This window comes from Cygnus atratus, chromosome 1, assembly GCF_013377495.2.
Source record: "Cygnus atratus isolate AKBS03 ecotype Queensland, Australia chromosome 1, CAtr_DNAZoo_HiC_assembly, whole genome shotgun sequence".
Lineage (NCBI taxonomy): Eukaryota > Metazoa > Chordata > Aves > Anseriformes > Anatidae > Cygnus > Cygnus atratus.
Window position 1 is genome coordinate 47,890,247 of NC_066362.1, and position 22,149 is coordinate 47,912,395.

At 41.0% G+C, this 22,149-nt stretch overlaps 1 protein-coding gene across 1 annotated transcript in view; it reads right to left on the reverse strand.

The window, feature by feature from the left end:
- PLXNC1 (plexin C1) overlaps window positions 1-22,149 on the reverse strand; it is a 72,378-nt gene that overhangs the window by 23,594 nt on the left and 26,635 nt on the right. The window contains exons 7-21 of the mRNA XM_035551619.2: window positions 21,367-21,436; window positions 19,947-20,022; window positions 19,771-19,827; window positions 15,465-15,604; window positions 14,140-14,319; window positions 12,737-12,824; window positions 11,618-11,824; window positions 11,318-11,509; window positions 7,898-7,997; window positions 6,654-6,755; window positions 6,162-6,265; window positions 3,059-3,100; window positions 2,466-2,590; window positions 1,712-1,910; window positions 187-333 (exon numbers count right to left, since the gene is read on the reverse strand). Of these exons, the coding sequence (XP_035407512.1) occupies window positions 187-333; window positions 1,712-1,910; window positions 2,466-2,590; window positions 3,059-3,100; window positions 6,162-6,265; window positions 6,654-6,755; window positions 7,898-7,997; window positions 11,318-11,509; window positions 11,618-11,824; window positions 12,737-12,824; window positions 14,140-14,319; window positions 15,465-15,604; window positions 19,771-19,827; window positions 19,947-20,022; window positions 21,367-21,436 (1,829 nt within the window). The remainder of the gene's footprint in view (window positions 1-186; window positions 334-1,711; window positions 1,911-2,465; window positions 2,591-3,058; window positions 3,101-6,161; window positions 6,266-6,653; window positions 6,756-7,897; window positions 7,998-11,317; window positions 11,510-11,617; window positions 11,825-12,736; window positions 12,825-14,139; window positions 14,320-15,464; window positions 15,605-19,770; window positions 19,828-19,946; window positions 20,023-21,366; window positions 21,437-22,149) is intronic.

Genomic DNA, 22,149 nt, shown 5'->3' on the forward strand with positions numbered 1-22,149 from the left:
ACACCAGCTTGTTAAACTCCATTCTATTTTGAAACGTTGTGAGCAATAGTAATTTTGTTCTTCTCTATCTGGGAACTTAACCATCACCTCAGTGTGGTTATGCCTTAACAGCCTTAATTTACCTTCCTAGAAAAAGAAAAAAACATTGTAGTTGTCTGGTTTTGGAATGCAAACTGCCAAACGTACCACTGTTTTGAATTCAGACACTTGCCACAGCAGCCAGTCTTCGTTAAGTGTGTACAGGGCTTTGCAAGTTATTGCATCCACAGGTCCTTTGTTTATCCTCTGATTGAGGGTTGTCACTAGCAAATAGAAAGGTTCACCGATTGTCTCCTAGGATATGAAACAAACACAAGGAACATGTTTATTTTTGTAGTCACTAAAGAGGCATGAATAAATAGAAAAAAATCAAGTGTAACAAATTGAGTTATTTCCTTTTAACTAAATTGTTATCTTGCAATTAAGAAAGAAAATCCCTCTGAGCAGACTTATCTAGCTATTTGTTTAACCTCCATCCTTTGCCTTTGCTTTTCAGTGTGAAAGTCTCATGCAAATAGCAAGAGACAGCTGGAGTGTATGGCAATAGAGCTCAAAGCCTCTTGCTGTGCACGAGTACACTACAGACAAGCTGCTCCTTCTCCACCTGGCAGATGCTTCCTAGTTCCACCAAAGCGCTGGTGGTGGGGAAGACGTGCATGTGTTCACAAGCATACTTCAACTATTTCTTCCTTTTCAGTCTTGTGAGAAAACAAGCTAACATCTAACTTCCTTTTGAATTGGTTTCAAATTGGTTTCCTCTTGTGACCCCTGAAAAAAGCCTTGGGAGCAAAGTGGTGGGACATACACTGGTGTATCAACGAAAGAGGGAATGATATTGGGGTTTTCCTGTCCAGCCTGAAGCCCAGGCTCCAGGTAAACACCCGAGCAAGGAAGGATGGATCTTTGCTTCCATGCAACATTATTCCTGCAGCCCAGATAATCTCACTAGCCCAGCTCCATAAAGACGACTGGTGTATCAAGAAAAAATCTCTCTGACAGCTCCTTGGCTTTCTCCTGGGGTTTCAGGAAACCTGTGCTGAACCCCAAACAATTCTGCTACTGTATCGATGGTACAGCAAGGATTGATATGACTGATACCAAGTGTGATACCATCACACCAGTGGGACAGGAAGCATAACCAAGCACTGAAACCAAGATTGAAGTGCTACCAAGTGGGCTAAAATAACAAGTTGAAAAATGAAAGAAAATGCTTATTTTGTTTCCACTTGAAGTCATTTAGTTCTTGAAATCTGCAGTGCCGTTTGGGGGTTAAGAAGTTGGAAGGAAGATGGTATGCCTTAAACTTCCATTACATGGTAGCTTTTCAGCAGCTCACACAGAAAGGTACAAACTGCATTTTACAAGTGTACCAGTCTTTTATTATTATCGAAATACATCTCATAGAGATGCAATAATGGCTTGCACAAGAAAAGGATATGCTAGAGTTGCAAAATTACCCAAATCTCAGCCAAATAAATGAAACAATCATCTCTTACAGACCTTCTCTTTTTCTACATCCCCTCGATGATAGCTAGCTATGTCACCTAAACTAGAAGAGGGCACCTTAAATGTTAGACAATGCTTTGTACAGACCCCACTAATATTAATTGGGGAAGAAATCAGTTAAAAATACTCTTTGTATATCTTATGAAGTGAAAAGATGTACAGATACCCGGAGAAAACCAGAAAGGCAGACGGACATCCAGTTTGTCAGCAATTTTTCTACCACAGATTCAGTTCGTCTGAGCAGGAGTTTAGGCTGTACATTGCTTGATTGTTCCATCAAGTCCTTTGTCAACACTTCCAAAATTTGGGTTAGATAAACTAGCTTCGTTTGTAGTGCAATAGTCAAGAAGGATGCAAACAAGCACCTGTTCAGAAAAGGAAAAAAAAAGAGAGAATGCTATATTATTCGGAATTTCTCTTCCCAGTCATCTTCAATAAGAGAAACACACTTTAGCACAGTTCATATCCTAAGTTTTCCTTTCTCAGGCACTGAATCTGTCCACTGATGTATAAAGAAATATAAAAAAATGCAAGTCCATCTGCTCTTGTGATTATTTTTTAAACACAAAATTTGTGTCTCTGCATTTAATTCTGCAGAATAACACCTGCTTCAGTGACAGTACATTTCTAAACTGTAAAACTGTTGACGTAACTGCAGGAAGTCTTTATAGTTTTGAAGTGAGTTTTCCTGCTCCTTTGCCTCTTGGTTTACAGGCACAAACATTCTGTTTTTTCTTTAATAGCTTGTTTAATGGCAATGTTTTTTTCTTCCTCAGTGTATGCAGATGGAGAACATGGAAAAATGTTCTGGAGTAATACAAGCTTATTTTGCAGGAGTGGAAGCTACATTTGGGTGCTACAATCTATGCTGATTTTTCTTGCTAGTTGTCTTGAAGATGATAAGCATAATCATACTATACCTGTCTGTCACAGAGAAATTTTTCTGCTTTTCAAGGGTGTGAATGAGAGTAACAAGAAAGTTCTTGTTACAAATTAAAGCATGCAACATGTTGAAGCTTTCATCCTTGCGCGTTTGGTCTCTGCTCTGGAATAGTTAAAGAAAAGTAAGTACACTGTAGTTTGGCTATGATGGATTCTTAATGCTCAGAAAGATGGCAAGCAACACACAGGGCAAGATCCTGGCCTCATTTAAATACATAGGAATTTTGCATATATTTTATGGGTCTCATGGTTTTACTCAAACGCATTTGTGTTTGTGTACAACACACTGAGAGCACACTTTTCTAGTACATCCACAAATTCATGCCAACAGTTTGCCTGTTACCTGCCATGACTAGATTCTGTTTATTTTATTTCAGTAAGTCATAATATACACTAAGTAACAGAATCTTACACATCAAATTCTTTTTATACATAAATCCATGTAACCCTCCCCATGGGGACAAGGAATGTAATGAAAGTCCCATCTGATGTGTTATAGGACAACACTCAGATAAGGGATACAATCACTCATGACAAAATATTCAAGGCATATCACACTACATCGACTTACTTGTGGCATGTCTTCACTGAAGATGGACGCAAAGCCTCCTGACTAAAATATAAGACAGGTCATATATATCATTCTGATGTATACCAGAAGTTTCTAACACATGCACATTAAACACGCCAAGCCTGTTCCTGATGGCATACAACTTGAAATAGAGGCTAGGATTTCCATTCAGCCCGGCTACAGTATAAAAACTCTACACAATGATTTCTGCCAGGTTCACTGGATAACAAACTCTGAAAGATGGCCTGATACTAACTTCAGGACTACCGTGTGTTACTCTGTGCTGCCGAGCTGCACTAGCACAGCAGTGAACTAATGCCCTGCGGGAAGGGCTGTTTATTATCTTCATCTGCCACTGTGCTGGTGTGCAAGGGATACTCCCGGCTGCACCGTTCTGGAAATACGGTTTCTGTAACGCCGTGACACTTGAGTTCATCTGCCTCCATTCATTTCAAAGCACTTTACGGATGTTCACAAATGAACTCTCCAGGAGGTCTCCACGCTGTCAGTCTCCACAGAGGCACAGGTGCCACCACACACCCAGCCCTAGCAAAAGCTGTTGTAGCGAAAGGAAGCCCCCAGTTCTCAAATACCTTGCAGATGCATCTTGCCTGGCTCTCGCAGCCTGCAAGGCCCCCAATGCACTTCCCAAAGCAGTATCCTTGAGCATCAAATTTACACTAGAAACATTTACTATTACTTGCTTTATCTGTGGTGCTGGCAGCCCCTGTTTTTTTGATCCTTCCCTTTCCTCATGCCTCCTGCTCTCTTCTTTTCTAACATCATATTCCTCTACTGGCTATATTCACATTTTTTCAGAACTTTTCTTCAGCATCCCTACCACCACCTACCAGTAAAACTCTCTCTCCCTAGTCATGTTGTGCCCCCCCACCCCCCTTTTGTTAAGCAGCTGGAACCACACAAAAGGTTAAAAATGGTTGCAAACAGGGAACAAGCATGGTAGCATTAAACCAAACAATGCGGAAAATGGAGGGAAAACAGAAATAATAAACCGGATTTAACAAGTAAAGCAAAAATCAGGCTGAACATAAGGCATATTTTAAGAATAGCTGTAATATCTGTTTAACACCTATAAGCATTATAAGCACGAAACAAAAGCTATCAAGCCAGACCAAATACAGAAAACCAAAACAGCAGGAAGCTAGAAGCTGACGAAGAAGGGGTCCATCGCTCTTAATCCTAGTTATCTGACTCCCTCCTTCAGCAACTGGTCCTGTCCTGAGGCAGATGTCTCAGGCAAGTGGGGTGAATCACATCGAGCTGTCTGTCCTTACACTGACTACAGAAGATGCTCAGAAGAGAAGGTTAGCAAGGGAAGTGATGGTTTTATCACTTTGACCTTTCTGACCGTAGGTTGACGGTTTATCACTTTAACCTTTCCGACCGTAGGTTGTAATCTACTGTCCCCAAACCTTTTCTGCTCATCTGTAATATCTGCTTAATAGAGCACTTCTCTCCTGCCACATCCACATAGCACAAAGTATGTTTGGACGCTCCTGCAATATAAATGATAACTACTTTGCAGGAAAAATTGATACAGAAGACATTTAATAACTTGCCTGACACTGCATGTCTGTAGAGAGCTAACAGTGGCAAGTTTACACCCGTGTTACAGGTATTTCAAACTGAGACAAAGTCTTAATTGGAAACATCTCCAGGATTCAAGATTGCATGAGACTCCCTAAGGCAAAAAAAGGATTTCATCCTTTTCTGACCTTACATAATGCAACAGAGTGACATACTTCGTGCCTTTTTTTCTTTCCCTTTTATTTGCAAAGCATGTTCACCCAGACAGCTTCTACAGATTGTTACTGTTTTGACAGGGGATTATCAGTAGGAAAAAGATACATTCCTAAAAATAAAAACACAATTTTATGCTAATATGCCTGGCAATAAAACAGACTGAAATGAAAAAATGCAGAAAGCAGATTTTCTTGGTCCATTTTATTTGAACCTCCCAATAACTCCATACAAAATAAACCCAGAGCATTACAACAGGTGAAGGAGAGATACTGACAACTTCCTTTGGTGTGAGAACTGGACTCAAGTATATGAAGATCACATATACGTACTTGTTGAACATGAATCTGATTTAGTATCTGGTGTTTGGCATTGTACAAGCAAGGGACCCAATTCTGCATCCATCACATGGGTTTAACTTTATCACGACGAACTTTCAGTTGGATTACGCACAGCGATAAAGTGAAGCAGTGTGCAGACAAGGCTGCAGGACTGGGCCACAGCAGTGGTAAGCGACATATGTTGACTAGTATAAACTATATACCAGCTATAACTTAAAACACCACTGCACTAAGCGAATGTTTCTGCTCATTGGTGTCAGTTACACAATAAAATATTGCCAGCTGAGACCAGAGCTTCTGCCAATCAGCAAATGCCAATAAGCACTGGTTATGGCATAATTTTGAAAGCTGTGGCAAATGCACTTACCAGCTTGTCAAAGTGCGACCAAAAAAAAAGATGAGAAAAAAAAACACATATAAGAAAAGGCCTCTCCTGTCCTTTTATCATGCTGTGGCACAAACTGCTTCAAAGAACAATGAAAATACCCATTTCTAAACTGGACAGCACTTAAGTACTTACGTAATTTTTAAGCATTTGATCTGTACTCCTTTGAATCAAGGTCTTACCATTTCTGTCAGCAGCACAAGTCTAATTAGAAAGTGTCATGATGTTAGCTAGCATATTAGCTTGCCTGACTGTTACTTTAATTAGCTATAGCACGGGAAGTGAATACATGAGAACAAAAAAGCAATGGATAAATTATAGCTTTGTTAGGATGGCCTGAAAGGCAAGCAACTTAGCGAGGCTGGGCAAAAAGAAACTGATGCGTACACAACCCTTGAAAATTCAACAGTGGTGCTTTAACTACAGCATTTAGGCTTGGTTAAATATAGAGATGTACGGCCTTAAGTGTTCTTTGGGAGCTCTTGATTTAAGAAAAGTTTCTTGTGAAAACAATGTGCAATGACTGTGTAGTATTTACTTTAGTTATTTATCCTTATCTTCCTAGCTTTTTTATTATTATGAAGGGCTGACAACTGAAAGACTTGTAAATATTTACCTCTGGAAAGAAAGTTCTAATAGCGAAGTGTTTGTAGTCAAGGAAGGGAACAGTCCCAAAACTGTCCACCACATCTAGTTCATCCATCTGCAGTTCAGCAAATCCTGAAAGAACACCCCCCCTCCCCACCCAGAGGGTTAGTTTAGTTGACACAAAATCATCTCCACAGTTATAACTTGGACCCAATAGATGTTCCTTAGAAGCAGTTTTCAGGCAAGAGGGGTTGTTTTTGCAAAGCAATTAAGAGCTGGAAAGTATCAATCCATTTTTATTTTCACTTTTGTTGAAGGAAATTATTACATGCAATCCTATTAGCTTAGGGCTATCTGCTACTGCAGCGCACACCAACAATAAGGAGAAACTCCGACACAACACAAAAATATTTTAACAGCTATAAAATTAAAATGTTTATATAATGTGAGCTTCTTCTTGAGCATTTCATTTCAGAAATAATACTGTATACTTAAGCACTATAAAGCTCTTTAGACCTACCCTCGCGTATTTCTTTCCGAATCTCGTATTCCAGCAGTTCAAGTTGCTGACTCTGTTTACGGGTTAACTCTTTGGATTTGTATCTAGTAACTATGAATGCCACTAAAAAGGAAGGAAAAAGAAAGAGTACTGAAATTTCAGAACAGACAACTCCTCGACAGGACATATTTTAATACGATTTTAAGAAACAGAAAGATTAATATACACTTGCACTCTTCAGAAGGGCTAATGCTTCTACCGTCACCAGTGTGATAGTACCCATGAGCACTAGTTACCTGGAGCCAAAACCATGTTTAATAAAAACCACTTCTTGTAATGAGGTCTTGTCAATCCAACTTTATTTGAACGTACAGCACATTCTGATATATACAACCCGCACAGTGAGTCAGAGACTCTAACAAGCATTTCTGCTATTAACAACCTCCTTAAAGTAGCCCTGATTAAGCAGGAAAAGCAGTTTTGAACAAGAAAACCACTTCCAAACTGTTAACTTCCCTAAAGCTTATTTTGAGAGAGAAAAGGCACTGGATGAGGTTCTTGTAAAGCTAATGCACTCTTTAAAAAGAAACCCAACCAAACAAAAGAAGAGTCAAACCCCAAACTTATTACATTAAACTGAAATTTATTGAATACGTAACTGAATACATAACTGGTTCATGACATTTAGAAAAAGAGGAGTGACAAAAAGACAATGGGATAATTATGAAATTATGATACCTCCTCAGTTTCATAATGACCTACTAATTCACAAATGATCCAAATGAGACTGAGCAGAAACACCACAAACACTGCCTGTGGATAAACTGTTGGATGGAAAACATCTGCCCCAAGGTATGGGAGGGAAGCCCAGCTCTGACAGCTGGAAATGCCTGAGTTGTGACACAAAAATGTACGTCCTAAGGCTTGCCTCACTACATGATGGTGAATAATCTCAGCAGAATGGCCAAAACTACTGTCTTATGCTGTAGTCTAGTGAGATGGCATTTACCACCAGAACAGAGTTAACTTTGTCCACTCTATTGGGAACAGGCGAAAACCCACCAGACTGACTGTCTTACACAAGACAGTTTGTCTTGTGTATATATCTTTGACAAATTTCAGTTTGTTGTAGTAAGTTTGGGGTTTGGCTCTTTTGTTTGGTTGGCTTTCTTTGAAGTGTTTCTTTGTAGGTGTTTATGTGCGTTTATGTGTTGTGATCATCTCCTGCGGCAAATCAAAAGCTGAAAACACATTATGGTACTTACCTATAATGACACCCACTACAATAGGTAGCAAAATAAGGACATATAAATATATATATGATGATGTTGGTTTGACTTCAAGCTCAAAATTTCCTAATTTGACCTGAAGAAAAACAATGGCTGTGTTAGTAGAGGACAGGTGTTACATCAATACTTAAAATGTCATTTAATGAATAAAAAAATATATATTTGAAGCATATTAAGTACCCTGGTTCTGCAGATCACTGGGAAGACAGCAGCAATTTGGGAAAAAATATGTGAACCAATACAAACAACTTCTACTATATTTGCTGTTTGATCAAGATAACAGAGCAGTGCCTAAAAAAAATTTGGAAGTCCTCATGAAGCACCAAATTTTGCCATTGTTTATGCTGCAAACAAAAGCCCTCAAATGAATGTAAGGAAGGGCAGAAGGAGGCCTCCAGCTGTCCAAGTGGCTCATGCACTTCAGAGTCACAGCTAAACGTTCTGGCATGTTGAAGCGAGGAAGGCATGTGTTGTTAGCTAAAAGCATTTCCTTGCACTCACAGTGTTAATCTGGTGAGCAGAAAAACAAGGTAGGACTCAAGCTGATAATGAGGGAAGTAACATTTGTGATAGAGGCCCTGGACCAGAGTCCTCTTCCCCATTTCTTTGCAGATGTTTCAACCTCTTCATGTAGGACTGCAGGGCGTTCCTGAAGGTCAGCTTCAGAACAAATACAACATACAAAATATGTACAACATTCCCCAACAACCACTGGCCTTGTCAAAAGCAGGACAGATGTTAGTTCTCAGGAACACACTGAAGTCTGCCAGACAACGAACTAAAGCATTCACCACTGATAATTATGGCAGAAGAAATTTTGCAAAGGAGAATCTCCAAGAGGACAGTGAAAACACGTAAATAAAGGGTAGCTAAGACTATAAACAGACTAGAAGTAAAAACACACTTGAACACAGAAAAAGAATACCACCAAGTGCTGGGGATAGAAATGAGCCTCAGATAATTGAAAGGAAGAGTTGGGTTGAAATTATTTTGGGTTACAGCAGGGAAGGCAAAGATCTGGTGATTCATTCACTGGCTTGTCACAGAATGTGAGCAGCCAGGGCAGCTGGAGGCTGCCAACTGGATAGTCACATTGCAGCTACAGGGACAAGAGCAAGCAAAGAAACTAGGGCTACAAAGCACAGAAGACAAAACAGGTCTATTTCTTCCATCAAGTGTATTTTTCCTTGTTTGTTTACATGTTTCCACTGTTCTTACACAAATTAGTTTCGGTCTGAGCCTTCCTAGAATCCCATTTGCCTTTTGTAAGACTGCAATACATTGGTGGTTAAACATGTTAGTCACTCCATGACCAACACACCTGCCTTTCTCCTCCTGTCATGTCCAACCAAAGTGCTCCTAAAGAAGAAATTCCTGTTATTCATTCCTGCCTATTGAAAACTGAGGCAAAACACTCATTTAATTTTCAGGTCATACTTAGATTATCCTTAATCTTCACCACAACCCTCCTAGTCAGTGGCCCCATTTCTTTCCTTATCTTCTATTTATTCTGCTTATGAATCATGGACTAAATATGGTACACCTGAAATCATCTGACTCCTGTTCCTATATTAATTTCATTCCTCCTGCATGATATTATAAAACATCCTCTGGATTGGTAAGGCCTCTGAGCTTTACGTCATCAGCAAACGTTATTAGCACATGCCTTATTTTTGTGCTCAATTCACTAGTGATATTAAATAATATCTGTATGAAAACCAGCATTGCCCATAGGCAGCCCCCCATACACATCTAGCATAATCTGCTTTTATTAAAAAGAAGTTGACAATTATCTCATTTTCCATTTTCCTCCAGGTCTTTCAAGAGCTTCTCATTCAAAATATATTATAAAGCTTTACACAGAGTTAGAATTAAATCATCAAACCTACATCAAGTTTTGTTTTGTTTGCTTTTCAAACACTGATTGTACATTTGTTGTTCTCCAGCCCTATAGTAACTCTCATAACTCCACAGTTTTGTTTTTTTTTTTCAGTCTTTCCTACCAAGTCTATAATATCACGTGCCAGTTCTTTCTCAGTGCTGTGGTAAGAACGAGCCCGCTCTTCCTGTCTTGAGCTCCTTGATCTGTCTGAATCTTGCTTCTGTCACAAGAACGGCATTTTCTCTGACACCTCCATTCTGACTGATCATCCTATCTTTGAGCCAACACTCAATAACCTCTTTCTTACTGAAAACTCAGGCAAGAGAGACATTTATTCATGGACCATACCTAGATTATCATTAGTACCTACCTTATCCTTTTTTTCATAGAAACTTTACTTCTTCTATGATGATTTATTCATATGGTAGAAAAAACACGTGATTTTTTTTTTGATGTATCCTATTTTTACATTTTTCTTGATGTTAGAAAAAGTGTTTTTAAGGCACTAGAAGTAAAAGGTTACATTATAGCTATTGCACTTGATTTGCCTTAGTGAAGTGGTGACCTTTTGATGACAGTTACTCCTATGAAGCTTGCAGGATGGGCATGTGATGCTGCAAGGCAACACTAATACTAAAACGCAACACCAATCTCAGAAAGACTTTTCCACGCCATAACTGGCTCAGATGGCAGGATCCACAGATGGGGGACCAGTTAACAGTGATATGGAATTGAGAATAGCTTCGTTAATCTTTGCTGTGTGCCATATGCCTTGAAGTCAATAGAGTTATTTCAGTATTATACCAGTTTTATATCACCATACATTGCAGTAAGAGTCTGGCATCATTTTTCTCCCTTATAAATGGTGATGATTGCATTTAAAAAAAAAATCGTTTCTTCATCTTATTCATGGAGCAAATATCTTAAGATGCCATTTAGCTTTGACATCCATGCTAATGTTCTTATATTTGGGCCTGGCTTTGTGCCATATGTTCACAGTCTTTTGGCCTCCTTGGTGCACATTGAAATTTCCCCTTTTTTTCATCCAGAAACGCTTTCTCCTGTGTCTCAGTGATTACTACACACAGTTCAAGATACTCATTTAGTTTTAATGGGGAAAACTGAACAGGAGGACAGAATCCTTTTCTTCGTGACCACATTGCAGCAGCAGATTGCTTACAGATCTTAGATGAGGGGCACTCCCGATCCCAGTAATATTTTATCATCAGTGTCTGTGTTACAGCCAGAGGTGTGGCAAGCTACTGCTCTCCTGGTGCTCAGCAGCAGGGAGCTCAGTTTGGCCTGCAAAGACTACTTCTGGCACCACAGCAGCAACCAGGCAGTAAGCTAACTCAGTACTGCTAGTGGTACCTAAGCTAGGGAGGCATGCTGAGATGTGAGGAATATAACCAGACAAGCAAGTACCAAAAGAGCATGATCAGAGCACTAATGATAAATTTACTACATAAACATCCAAACACTGCTAAATTGCAACAAAAGGGAAATCTACTTACAAAAACTTTCACAGTGGAAAAGTCAATCTTGTCTGTTCCTTCTCTTTTGAATTTGCACAGTATGGTGCTACGGTCTGGTTTTTTGGTAATATTTTGGACGTTGAACCATACCTTTTTGGTCTGTGTACCATTCATATATGACAGATAAACCTCTACCTCAGTTTTAGAAATATTCAGGTTGTCATTTTCTTTCTAGAGGGAAAAAATTGAAGATAAAAAACAGTCACTAAATATGGTAAGACATAAAATAACCCTCAATATTATAAATAAGGAATTCTAGTTTATTACTTTCGAACTTACATATATTTTTAATTCCAGATCAGGATCCAGCTCAGTGTGCAGCTGGTAGTTAATGAACACGGGGTCAGGGTGATAGTGTAATTTGACACATGGTATAAAGGTAGTTTCCACTTTCAATATCATATCAACAACTTTACCCTCTGTTGCATGGCTCAGACTTGGTGTTAAGTAATGATATTCAGATTCATTTCCAGAACATTTAGAGACCTAGAAAAGCAATAGCAAAGCTGTAACAGTCATTAAGCACTCAATGGTGGGTACAATTACAAACAGAGGCACTCAAAATCATTTTAAAGCCTTCCTGACTTCACACAGATACCCGGTAAACCTCTTCTCTGTGATCATGGCTGCGTGCGGAGCACCTGAGAAAGTTTCTGCACTGAGCCTGTGTCTGCCTTTAAGCACATTTATCACACTCTCTGTGCGCTGTTTTAAGGCTGATTGCACACTGCTAAGGCAGCTATTTCCTGCAGTGAGACAGGAATAGTGATAGCAAATTCTCCTTCCTTCCCCTTAATGCAGGTCATATGAGACAAGCAGGACAAGATTTCCAGCACCCCTTGAGCACTGCCTCTCCCCACCCCTCTCCTGTTAAAGGGGGGTTTGCTACACTCGCCACACAGGCAACTCCATGGCCCGGTGCTGCTGTTTTCTGGTCTTTGTGCTGCAAGACCAGGAGGCAACGGGGAGCCCACCGCTTCAGAGCCTTGGATTTCATCTCAGCAGTAGCTTCAGTCACCTCCTGCTTGCTGAGGCATTGGCACCATCTGGGTTCTCAGCACAAAACCAGAGAGATGTACGAGACCCCCTCCTCCAACAGACCTGCAGCTGGAGGTTGGGGATGGTGGCTCAAGAAGGACAGTTTTGGAACAAGTTTTTAGAGCACAGAAAATGTCACGGGGAATCATGCCGAAGAGTAGCTTATGTTTATCCATGATCCTGTACTGAGGATATGTGCAACCATAATCCTACAAGTGGTCATATTTATTTCAGTAGAATGACTCACGTTTAGTGTGTATAAGCATTTGTAAAATACTGAGATCCTCCTAAAACCTTAGGAACAAAACCTAATCCTTTAAGAGACCTCTGTTTGGTATTGTAAAGGAGATTAAGACTTACGGTGAGGTTTGATCTCTGGTCATCTGAAATAATCACACTGTCCACCACATTAAAATTTCTACCACTTGCAGTTATTTTGCGACCACCACTGAAAAAAAAAAGGGGAGAAGAGGCAGTAGCGAGGTTAAAATTATCTGCTTTCCTACACGTAAGTCCCCCATTAAAGCTTTAGCTGTGAATTACTCATGCATTTTGCTCTGGTAGCAGGTAATACAATAAAGTCAAACTGCAGGACAAGATAATTTGAGCTATATAGCGTAACGTCATTCTTTCTTCATAATGTTATGATAAACGCTTTTGCACAGAACCAAATGACTTGATAGCACACAAACACATACTTCTTTTCATGAACTCTTCATCTTGTTTTCTGTTCATGCAACCTAAGAACTATACTGCAAGTTAATATTCTGTCTGGAGGAAAGAACATGATGGTATTTCATTGCCCTAGAGCAGCCCTGCCTGTGCTTAATTCTTGCTTTCCTCAGGACAAACCGATGGTGCCAGGCACCTCGCAGGGAACATGCCTGGCAGTATTCAGACCATCTGTCTCAGCACACACAATGGTGCTTGTGTCTGAGGGCTGTAGCCCAGCATCTCTGCTGAACGCAGTTGGAGTGGTTTAAGGTATTATTAATTTCCAGCTGCCTGCACTGCCCCTCACCTGGAGGTGAGGGCATGTGTTCTAGCTGCTCAGCTGCTGCAGCTGCCAGACCAACACATTACCTCAAACCCACACTTGCCTGTGGTTGATGCCAAGATGTCAGATTGAGAACATGAAAGCAGGTAAAATCCCTTCTGCTACTCTGCTGTGCAGCAGAGGGACAGGCAGGTGCAACACTCTGCTTGAGAATGTCTCAAACTGCCCTGCATGTCTGACACCAGAGCTGAGAGTCTCCTGCAGAGCACAGCAGAGGCTTGAAAGGGCCTTGTTTGGCTTTAGGGAAACCCATGCTAAAGCAAGTCTGCACCTACCACTTCAGTGGAGATAATTTTAACTTCATTTTCAATTCATTGATACTTTATGCTGTTTTGAAGGTGAAGTGTATATTAGAACCAAGAAATCAAAGTTAGAATATTCTGAGTTTGAATTTGTGTGTGCTGCCCCGACTTTTGGATTTAGCTTCAGTATGAAGAGACTATTTTTAACTTCTACCATGGAGACTTGGGGTGAACAGGAGGAAGTTTATGGAATCCTATAAAACACAGGATCTGTCTTGCAGCTATTGTGACTATTGTAAGTTAAATGTTAAACCAGTTCACCAGTATAAATTCATCCTCCACAACAGGTTACTGCAGTCATCCAAGTTCCCATCAGCTGCAGTCTGGCCAAGGAAGGACACTCACTGGCTCAGTGGAACTGCATTTTATTAAATATATAAAAAGTATGGAAAGACACACTTTACCTGATCCAGGAGGTATTTGGTGTGATTCCAAAACATGACGGCGGTGAAACATAATGCAGGGTTACTGCTGGTGAACATTTTCTCCCATCAGCCTGTATACATACACTTTTGGCCTCTTTACGTGTTGGTGGGAGAGCAAATGTCATTTGTGTATCATTTAGCACATTTCTAACTTTAATGCTGGAGGAGAGAGAAAACAGTCACAGATGCTGAATCACAGATTCAGCCACTCATTTGGTGTTACTGCATGAAGCCTATAACCTAAAGCAAAGGATGAGGAGAGAAGAGGAATGAATCTCTGAGCTGCCAGATGGAGGTGAAAAGAGAAAGCAGGGAGTTGAAAAGACAAAGTAGGGCATCTTTTGAATGAAGTTGCTGTGTGTCACAATAATCACACAAGATGGTACAGATATTGGTCTCACAGCCTTGGGATAAGGCTATGTAATGTAATGTGTCATTCTGCTGTTTATTTTTTTTACTTTGTTCTACCGACATGGTTCATTAACTAGTCAAGAATGAGAACCTTCTGTTTCCTTTCCTTTCTTCTTTTTCACTCTCTTCCTCTTTTCCTTTCTTTGTCTTTCTCTCCTTCCCCTCCTCCTTTCTCTCTTTCCTCTCCCACCCCTTTGTCTCCCCTTCCCCTTTCTCTCTTGTTCTTCCCTCCCTCTCTCTCCTTCTCTTCTTTGGTTTTCTGTAGTCCCCAGTAAATTTGTGGTTGAAGTAAAAATTGAGCTGTACTATGTGAATACTTTTTCAAGTGCGAGCTATGTAAAAAGGACTTGGTAATCACAGGCAGCCATTGCAGCTGCACCTGAAAATGATTGAGAATAAGATAGCCTAATTATCTAGGGGTTTACACTGTGCAATCATCAACAGAGAAAAGTACAAGCTGTTGCATGGGAGATTCCCTTCCTGGCATGGTGTCTGTGCTTTCACAAGCCAAATCCTAGAATATATGGGGGATACTCTGAAGCAAAGGAGAGCCAAACAAATGCCAAGGCTTTCCTGTGACCTAACTTCTTGTTGCCTGCTGCAAGACCAGAGGGCCACAGGTACAGACCTGTCCTAACCACTACTGAGAACCACCCACGTACCCACGCCATCCCTTGCATTGTACCCAAACACCACATTCATTTCCATCCTCCAGGAATTTAAAGTGGAAGAATAACTAAAGGAGTGCAGAGCATCCCCCTCCACTGAGAAGAGGTCCATGACAACTGTTCACACAACTGTATTGCTAGGGAAAAATGGGGTTTGGGGTATAAAAACATAATTTACACTATGCAAAGTAAACAATAGTACTTTTGAGAGCTGTGCTAACTCACATGTCTGGTTTACAGCCACTGATGCCCGTCAGAATCAGTTTTATGCCCGATGCACGTGTAAAGTTTTCTCCTTTGACTGTTATTTCACTTTTGCCTAATGTAGAAATCCACAAAGGTTCGATGGAATGAATGTTGATATGCTATTAGAAAACAAAGCAAAACAGACTGTTTACAAAAAGGCTAGGCAGTTAAAACAGCAGCAAAAAGAACCACTGCACAGGAATGTGGGTTTGACAGCACTGAGATACATTTTTCTTATTAATTTCAGATCTTGCTAAGTTTGATCCTGGGAAGTACTGTCAATCACAACTTCTTTACAAGCCAACTATTTTTACCTACATAATTTATATTTCAATTTATCTCATAACAAAGTTGCCAAAAGGAATCATAATCTGACATGCTAGAAGGTATGTATCATAAAAACTCAGCCTGAAATGACACATTTAGTGTGACCCTTGAAGAACTATGAAACAACACGAGACAAAAACCATGGTGCTGTCACTGTGAGAGATCTGAGAAACAAATGAAGGCATCTCTCCTGACCTGAAAAGGGGAAGCAGTGTCAAATCGTAGAATGAAAAGTCAAGAAAGAGCCCAGAATGAGCTTTACTAGAAAGCCTTTTCAAAGTCATACTTTGACATGAAGGTATAGCACAATTGCAGAGATCTTTTGGTATCTCATTTTGATGCAAACAAATTTACAAATCTATCTCTGCATTTGAGAATAACCCTAGGTTGCTCTGATGCTGTCTGTCTTAAAGAAACATGGCCAATCTTTAAACCAGGCTTTTTTTTTTGTATCTTTCCATTTACTTACTCTAACTTACGAACACTACCGAGAACAGAGATTTTTTTCCTAGTCTATTTGCTTGATGCTTTTGACAGCATCTCACGTTTAATCAGTTTTGCTGCTTCCCCAGTTTTATAATCAGACAGTCAGCTTCCTCTCTGTGCATCTTTCAGACATCAAGAGAAAACTGAAAGCATTCAAAAAAAAAAAAAAAAAGGAAAACACTCATTTGAAATCACAGTGCTTGGGACCTTTTCAGGCAAATGATTTCTAGCTTGGTTTTAGACTGCCCATACGACCAGTTTGAGTTTTTAGTGTTTTGTGATTAACTTGATTTCTGTTGAGTTTGCCTGTGGATGCATCGATGGGTAAGTTCAACCTCTCTGATACTGAGAACAGAGCTGGTGCAAAACCTCTCGGAAAGCTAGGGAAGTGCTTGCCACAGTGGTTTTCTCCCCACTGATCTTTTCATGTCCCAGAGCAGCACCAAGACTTCAGGCTCATGGCCTGAGGAGACCACCTGGATCCCTTCTCCAATCCTCTGCAAACACAGCATTTGCCTGTTTCAGAAAAGACCCTGGGGTGTTTTCCCCATGCACTGCCATGGCCCAACAAACACTGAAACACTCCAGAAAAAATGTGAGACCTGTCACAGCTGACCTAAAGCCACAGCTTTTCCCTTAGGAAAGAGCAAGAGAGGGCAAAGGCCAGGGCCAAAGGGCCTGCAAAAGTAAGGAGTTTGTTAAAGAAATTCCTTCGCTCCAAGGTGACTTCTGACAGGAATAATGGAGGAGGGCAAAGGAAATGCCTGACAAACTGCTGAAGAGGAAAGTTCACTCCCACCCTGACCTGGGGATCAGATGAACTCTTGGTAAGCGAGGAACATGAATGAGGCAGAAATCTGAGAGGCTGAAGCCTGCGAAACAGCAGTGCTTTATTGCAGCTATGTCCTGTCCTGTCCCTCCAGCGCACTGGAGGAACCCAAGTATCCTCACACACACCCAGCAGCCAAATACTACATAAAGGAGTCCAAAACAGCTTCCGGACTCCCACAGGCAAGCAGCAGGGAGCCCTGAAGGGCAGGATTTTTCAGTATCACACAAGCACACAGAGACCCCCAGAGCTACGTTGGGACCGCGAGCACCGGAGAGGAAACACAGGGCACCCAGAGGTGCTGCAGGCAGGAAATGAGGCTTCCTCAAACTTCAGCTTACAGCCAGCCTCTAAACCAAGAAAGAGAACGATGGCATGGTTGTACAGAATGTTTTGTTCTCCTTCTTTCCTTTTTTTTTTTTTTTTTTAACGCTAGCTGGAAATTGCGGCGAGCACAGTTCACCCAGAAGTTTCACTGCACAGCTGCACCTTCCCTGCGGTGACACAACGCCAGCCTCCTCGCTGGGCCCCACCTCAGACTTGTGGTTTCAGGCAGACACCAGCAGCTCTGGGGCCAGCTGGCCTCGGCCGCTGGACAGTCCTGACCTGACTGTGGTGGTCTGCGACACCTTCCTCAGCAGCAAAGAAACTGGATTTCACCACTGAATGCGGGAGAGGCAACGCTTCCTCGCGGGCCGGCTGGGCCTGCGGTGCTCATTTCCGAAGGGACCCACTGCCCCCTCAGCCCCTGCACACACAGCCACTGGGTGGCTGGAGGAGACCACACTAGCGAGAGTGAAGGGAAACAGCAGAGGCAGAAGGACGTTTATAAAAACCAGTAGTTGTGAGGCATGCAGATGCCATGGTGATGAAAGAGAGACACACAGCAAGGGCGCAGCAGGTCCTCAGGTGATGTAAATCAGCACCACCCTGTCAGCTTCGATAGAGCTCTGTGCTGCTGAGACTTAGCCCCCCGTCCCCGGACAGCGTAGCGCTTCCCTGGGGCTTTGTAAACAGTGACAGACACATCCTCAGAGCTGTGGTTAGCGCGGCCGCAGGTCACAGCGAGATGTTTGGCAGTGGACCGGTTTAATCAGCCTCTGACACCCCAGGGAGCACATCCCTGTCCCTGCGCTGCTCCTTCACCAGCGCTGGTGCAGGACTCCAAGGCCACACAAAGACCTGGATCACGCAGCTAAACCCAGCTGAAAAACAACCTGCCAAAAGAAAACATTTATTTCCAGCCAAATCAGTTTCTTTGTCAAGAGCATGTGCACAACTAGTCCAGCTGCTGCTGCAGCACAAGGGGAGGAAGGTGCAAGCATGGAAACCAGCAGCTGGAATCAGGAGCAGGACTGGGGCTGCCATCACCAAAATAAAGTATATTTATATAAATGCTTGGCTGGGGCTGGGGTTGTGGGAAAATATAAAACCTCCTTCTCAAACCCTCCTTAAAGCACCAGCAGCCAAAGGAAAGCAGGATTTCAAAAGCAATTTCAAGCCCTCTGAATGGCTCAATCACATCTAAATAAACATCTGTCTTTGGATTGCCTCTAGTGCTTTCAGAGCCTTGTCCATCACTGTCTTTCCCAGATAAGGCATGTGGAAGAAAGCCATCTCCCAGGCAATTCCAACTATTTACCAATGTCAAATTAATGCACTTGGAAGAAGAGCAAAGAAGAATCTCCTCTGTTCTTTCACCAGCACTAATGCTTGTATGCACACCAAATCCAGAATATTAATGTTCAGAAGCCCGAGTATTGCAATCCCACACATCTCTGCAGAAAACAAAACGGCTTTTGTGATCTTGTTTAAGACACCTCAGCTGAACTGCTGGATTTAAGAGGTAATTCCTGTCTTCACATGTAAAAGTTTGGGTAGTTCTAATGAAACATTTAGAGATAAGAAGACAGTGCCTATTTATACCAACCATGTTATCATTCACAGAAAAGCAGAAACCCAGAATTGTAGGCAGCAAACCTCTATGCACTTACTCATCAGTCAAATTTCTCTTCGATACTCATTTCTCTCCTAACACCTGTATGTCATAAGCAACCACTGATGACAAGATTGCTCAGTTTTATGAAAAAATAAATACATTTGGTACCATAAAGAATGAAGGGATAACCTCATGGTTAAAGGGCTGTCATTTGAAAAAAAAAGGGATAGGTTCACACAGTCTATACGATTTCAGAAGAGAACCAAACAACCAGGTTCAGAAAGGTCTTTTGCCACCAGCAACACTCCTTCCTTTCCAATGATCCTTCTTGGGTGGGATGGATGGAGGGTAGCTCCATCTCCAGCTGATCCGCTGGCTTTTGTCACTAGATCACCTAAACACAGTACACGTGGATTCTGGCATTTAAGGCAATATTGCAAATACTGCGTCTAGAGGTAGGCACATGACTTTTGCAGTGCTTACTGTCTCAGTGTCTGGATCCAAACTCCAAAACTTAGTGGGAATCTTTAAGCACCATCCAAGCACTAAGAAAAATAGCACTAATCCAAGTTTTGCGCTTTTTGTATAACAAATTGTTTCCTCATCCATAACTCAATTCTTCCTTCAAAGTTCTTTCATTTTATACAAATTTCTTCTCCAACCCACATTACTTCAACAATGCTGATCTGAAAAGGCTAACTTACCTCTGATTTCTGTGCAGTGGCGATCCCTTGGGAAGCAGTTGTGGTGCTGCAACTATCCTGAAAAAAATCAGCATTTCTCCATGTCAGGACAAGAAAGAGACAGATTACTGCTCAGATGTAAAAAAATACAATGAAAAGGTATCACAGGGGATTCCAGCTTTCCTCACAAACTTCACCTGGCAGGCAGTGGCGGAAGAGACACGCGTCCATTTACAGCTGGCACACTGACCATCGTTTATACACCGTGAGCAGCTGGTAACACAGAAAACAGGGTTTTGTAAAACACAAGGACTCAATCTAGAGTCAGTCATGAATGTGAAATTTCAAGTGACAGAAAAAAAGCACAAATGCAAGAGAAAAATCTGGCAAGCATGTAATGAAATGTGTAAAACATAACCTGAGTTTACCCTCCAAGCCTATTGTTCTGTTCTGCTTATTCTGAGGACAAATTTAGTATGAAATATCATCTGCGCTAAGATGCTGAAAGTCATACATTTCTAAAAAGCGTGAAGCAGACAGAGCACTTTGGATTTCATTTTGATGTGGTTTTTCCGGTATATAAGTGGCCAGATTGTACTTTCAATCATGAAAAGGACAAAGAAAACCATCGTCGATTCTTTTACAGCTTTCCTGAACTTCTATTCTATGTGTGTAGTATTAGCAAGTATTGTTGGTTTGCTGTTGTCTCCCCTTTCCAAAAAAATATGCCTGTTGGAGACAAGCTCATTGTTTTGCTATGCATCAATGAGCGAAGAGGATAGCGAAGAGTAGCATAGGCTACACATGCTGAGAAATGCTGTGATTTAGAGAAAGACAGCTTCTTCTCTGTGTTGCTCCAGGGACTGGGCAGTGATGTGCCACTTCCCCAAAAGCAGGATATCGGTTTCATCACTGGTGCCTATAAATCAGGCTCCTTGTAAAGGACAGGGGTGTGAAACACTGCAGACACCTAGAGTATATGTTAGTCACATCTAAGTTTTAACAACCAAAAATCATAAAGGGTTAGGTCACATACTGGGCAGAAATGATTTCTACCGCAACCTGTCAACAAGAAGTGTGGCTCTGAAAAATAGTGTGTACAGAACAATAGGTATTTACTATTACTGTTAGCAGATTTGATGTCATTTTCTGTTTTAATTGTATTTATGTTACCCATGTAGCACATCTAAATCACAACCTACTCCATTAAAAAACAGCTCCATAAAGTTACTTTCAAAAAATCTGTTGATTTCTCTGACTTAGGTCTTATCCTGAGTATCAGAGGCTCACCTTTCTCATACAGACAAAAAAGATCTTAATGTCGTTATGGCATCCTTTATTATTTTTTCAGACATTTGTCATTCAGCCATTATAATGCCTCTCCTACGGCTGCCAGGGTCCCATTAAATAAAAGAGTCATCAAAAGAAGCAGCTCTTCAAGGGCAATAAAAAAAGAGGTGAAGGAGGAAATGCGCCAAAAAAAGGGATTTGGGTATATTTAGTGGAATGTATTTCCTTAATAAACACCAAAAAAAAAGAACAATCATATTTCATACCCCCCTTCCTGTGCACACACATAAACCCCTCAAAGAATTTCAATAGGAATCAGGCTCTTACTTTTCCAACTGAAATGTTTGTGTGATATTCCAAGAGCTCGAGGACAGCGATGCTTCAAGGACTAGACAATCTGGAAGAATGTGACTGTTAGACATATGCTGGATATTACAAGAAATACCTGTTAAAAAATAATTGACTTGAAGACTCATATGCCTTCAGCTGTTCTCTACATGGTATTCTCACACACATATTCCTCACACTTTTGACTGATAAAAATAACTAGATTTTATCCTTCTATAGCATCCTTCTGCTGAGTTATTTAAAGACTATATACACACTCATTAATTTAGCTTGATGCCACCTATGCACAATATAGACAAGTAATGCAATTGTAAAGATACAGATAAGGAAATGCCACTGTGAAGTGGGAATGTAAAATCATCTCCTGAAGAGCATACAGTATACCTGTAGCATAGCCAGACCCTGAATTCAAACATTCTAACACAACAGACTGTTCTAATGCAAGACATCCCAACATACTGTACTTCTATTTCTTTCTGTCTCACTTGGTTTCAGAGTCTTCTTTTGTAATCTATGCAGTAGCAATTTTCATCCTATTTAAATCTTTTATGATTGCATGAGTCAATTTGCCATTATTTCAGCTAGTAATTACTATACCGACAATTCGCTGGCAGCTGTGGAATGAAAGACTATCTTCTCCCATGAGCAGAATACCACATCGAAAAACAGAGTTAGCTATATACCACTTAAGCCATGGTCTCTTTCATCTGTGTGCCTGCAGATGTGTACGTCTGCAGAATGAATGGCTGTCTGAGATCAAAT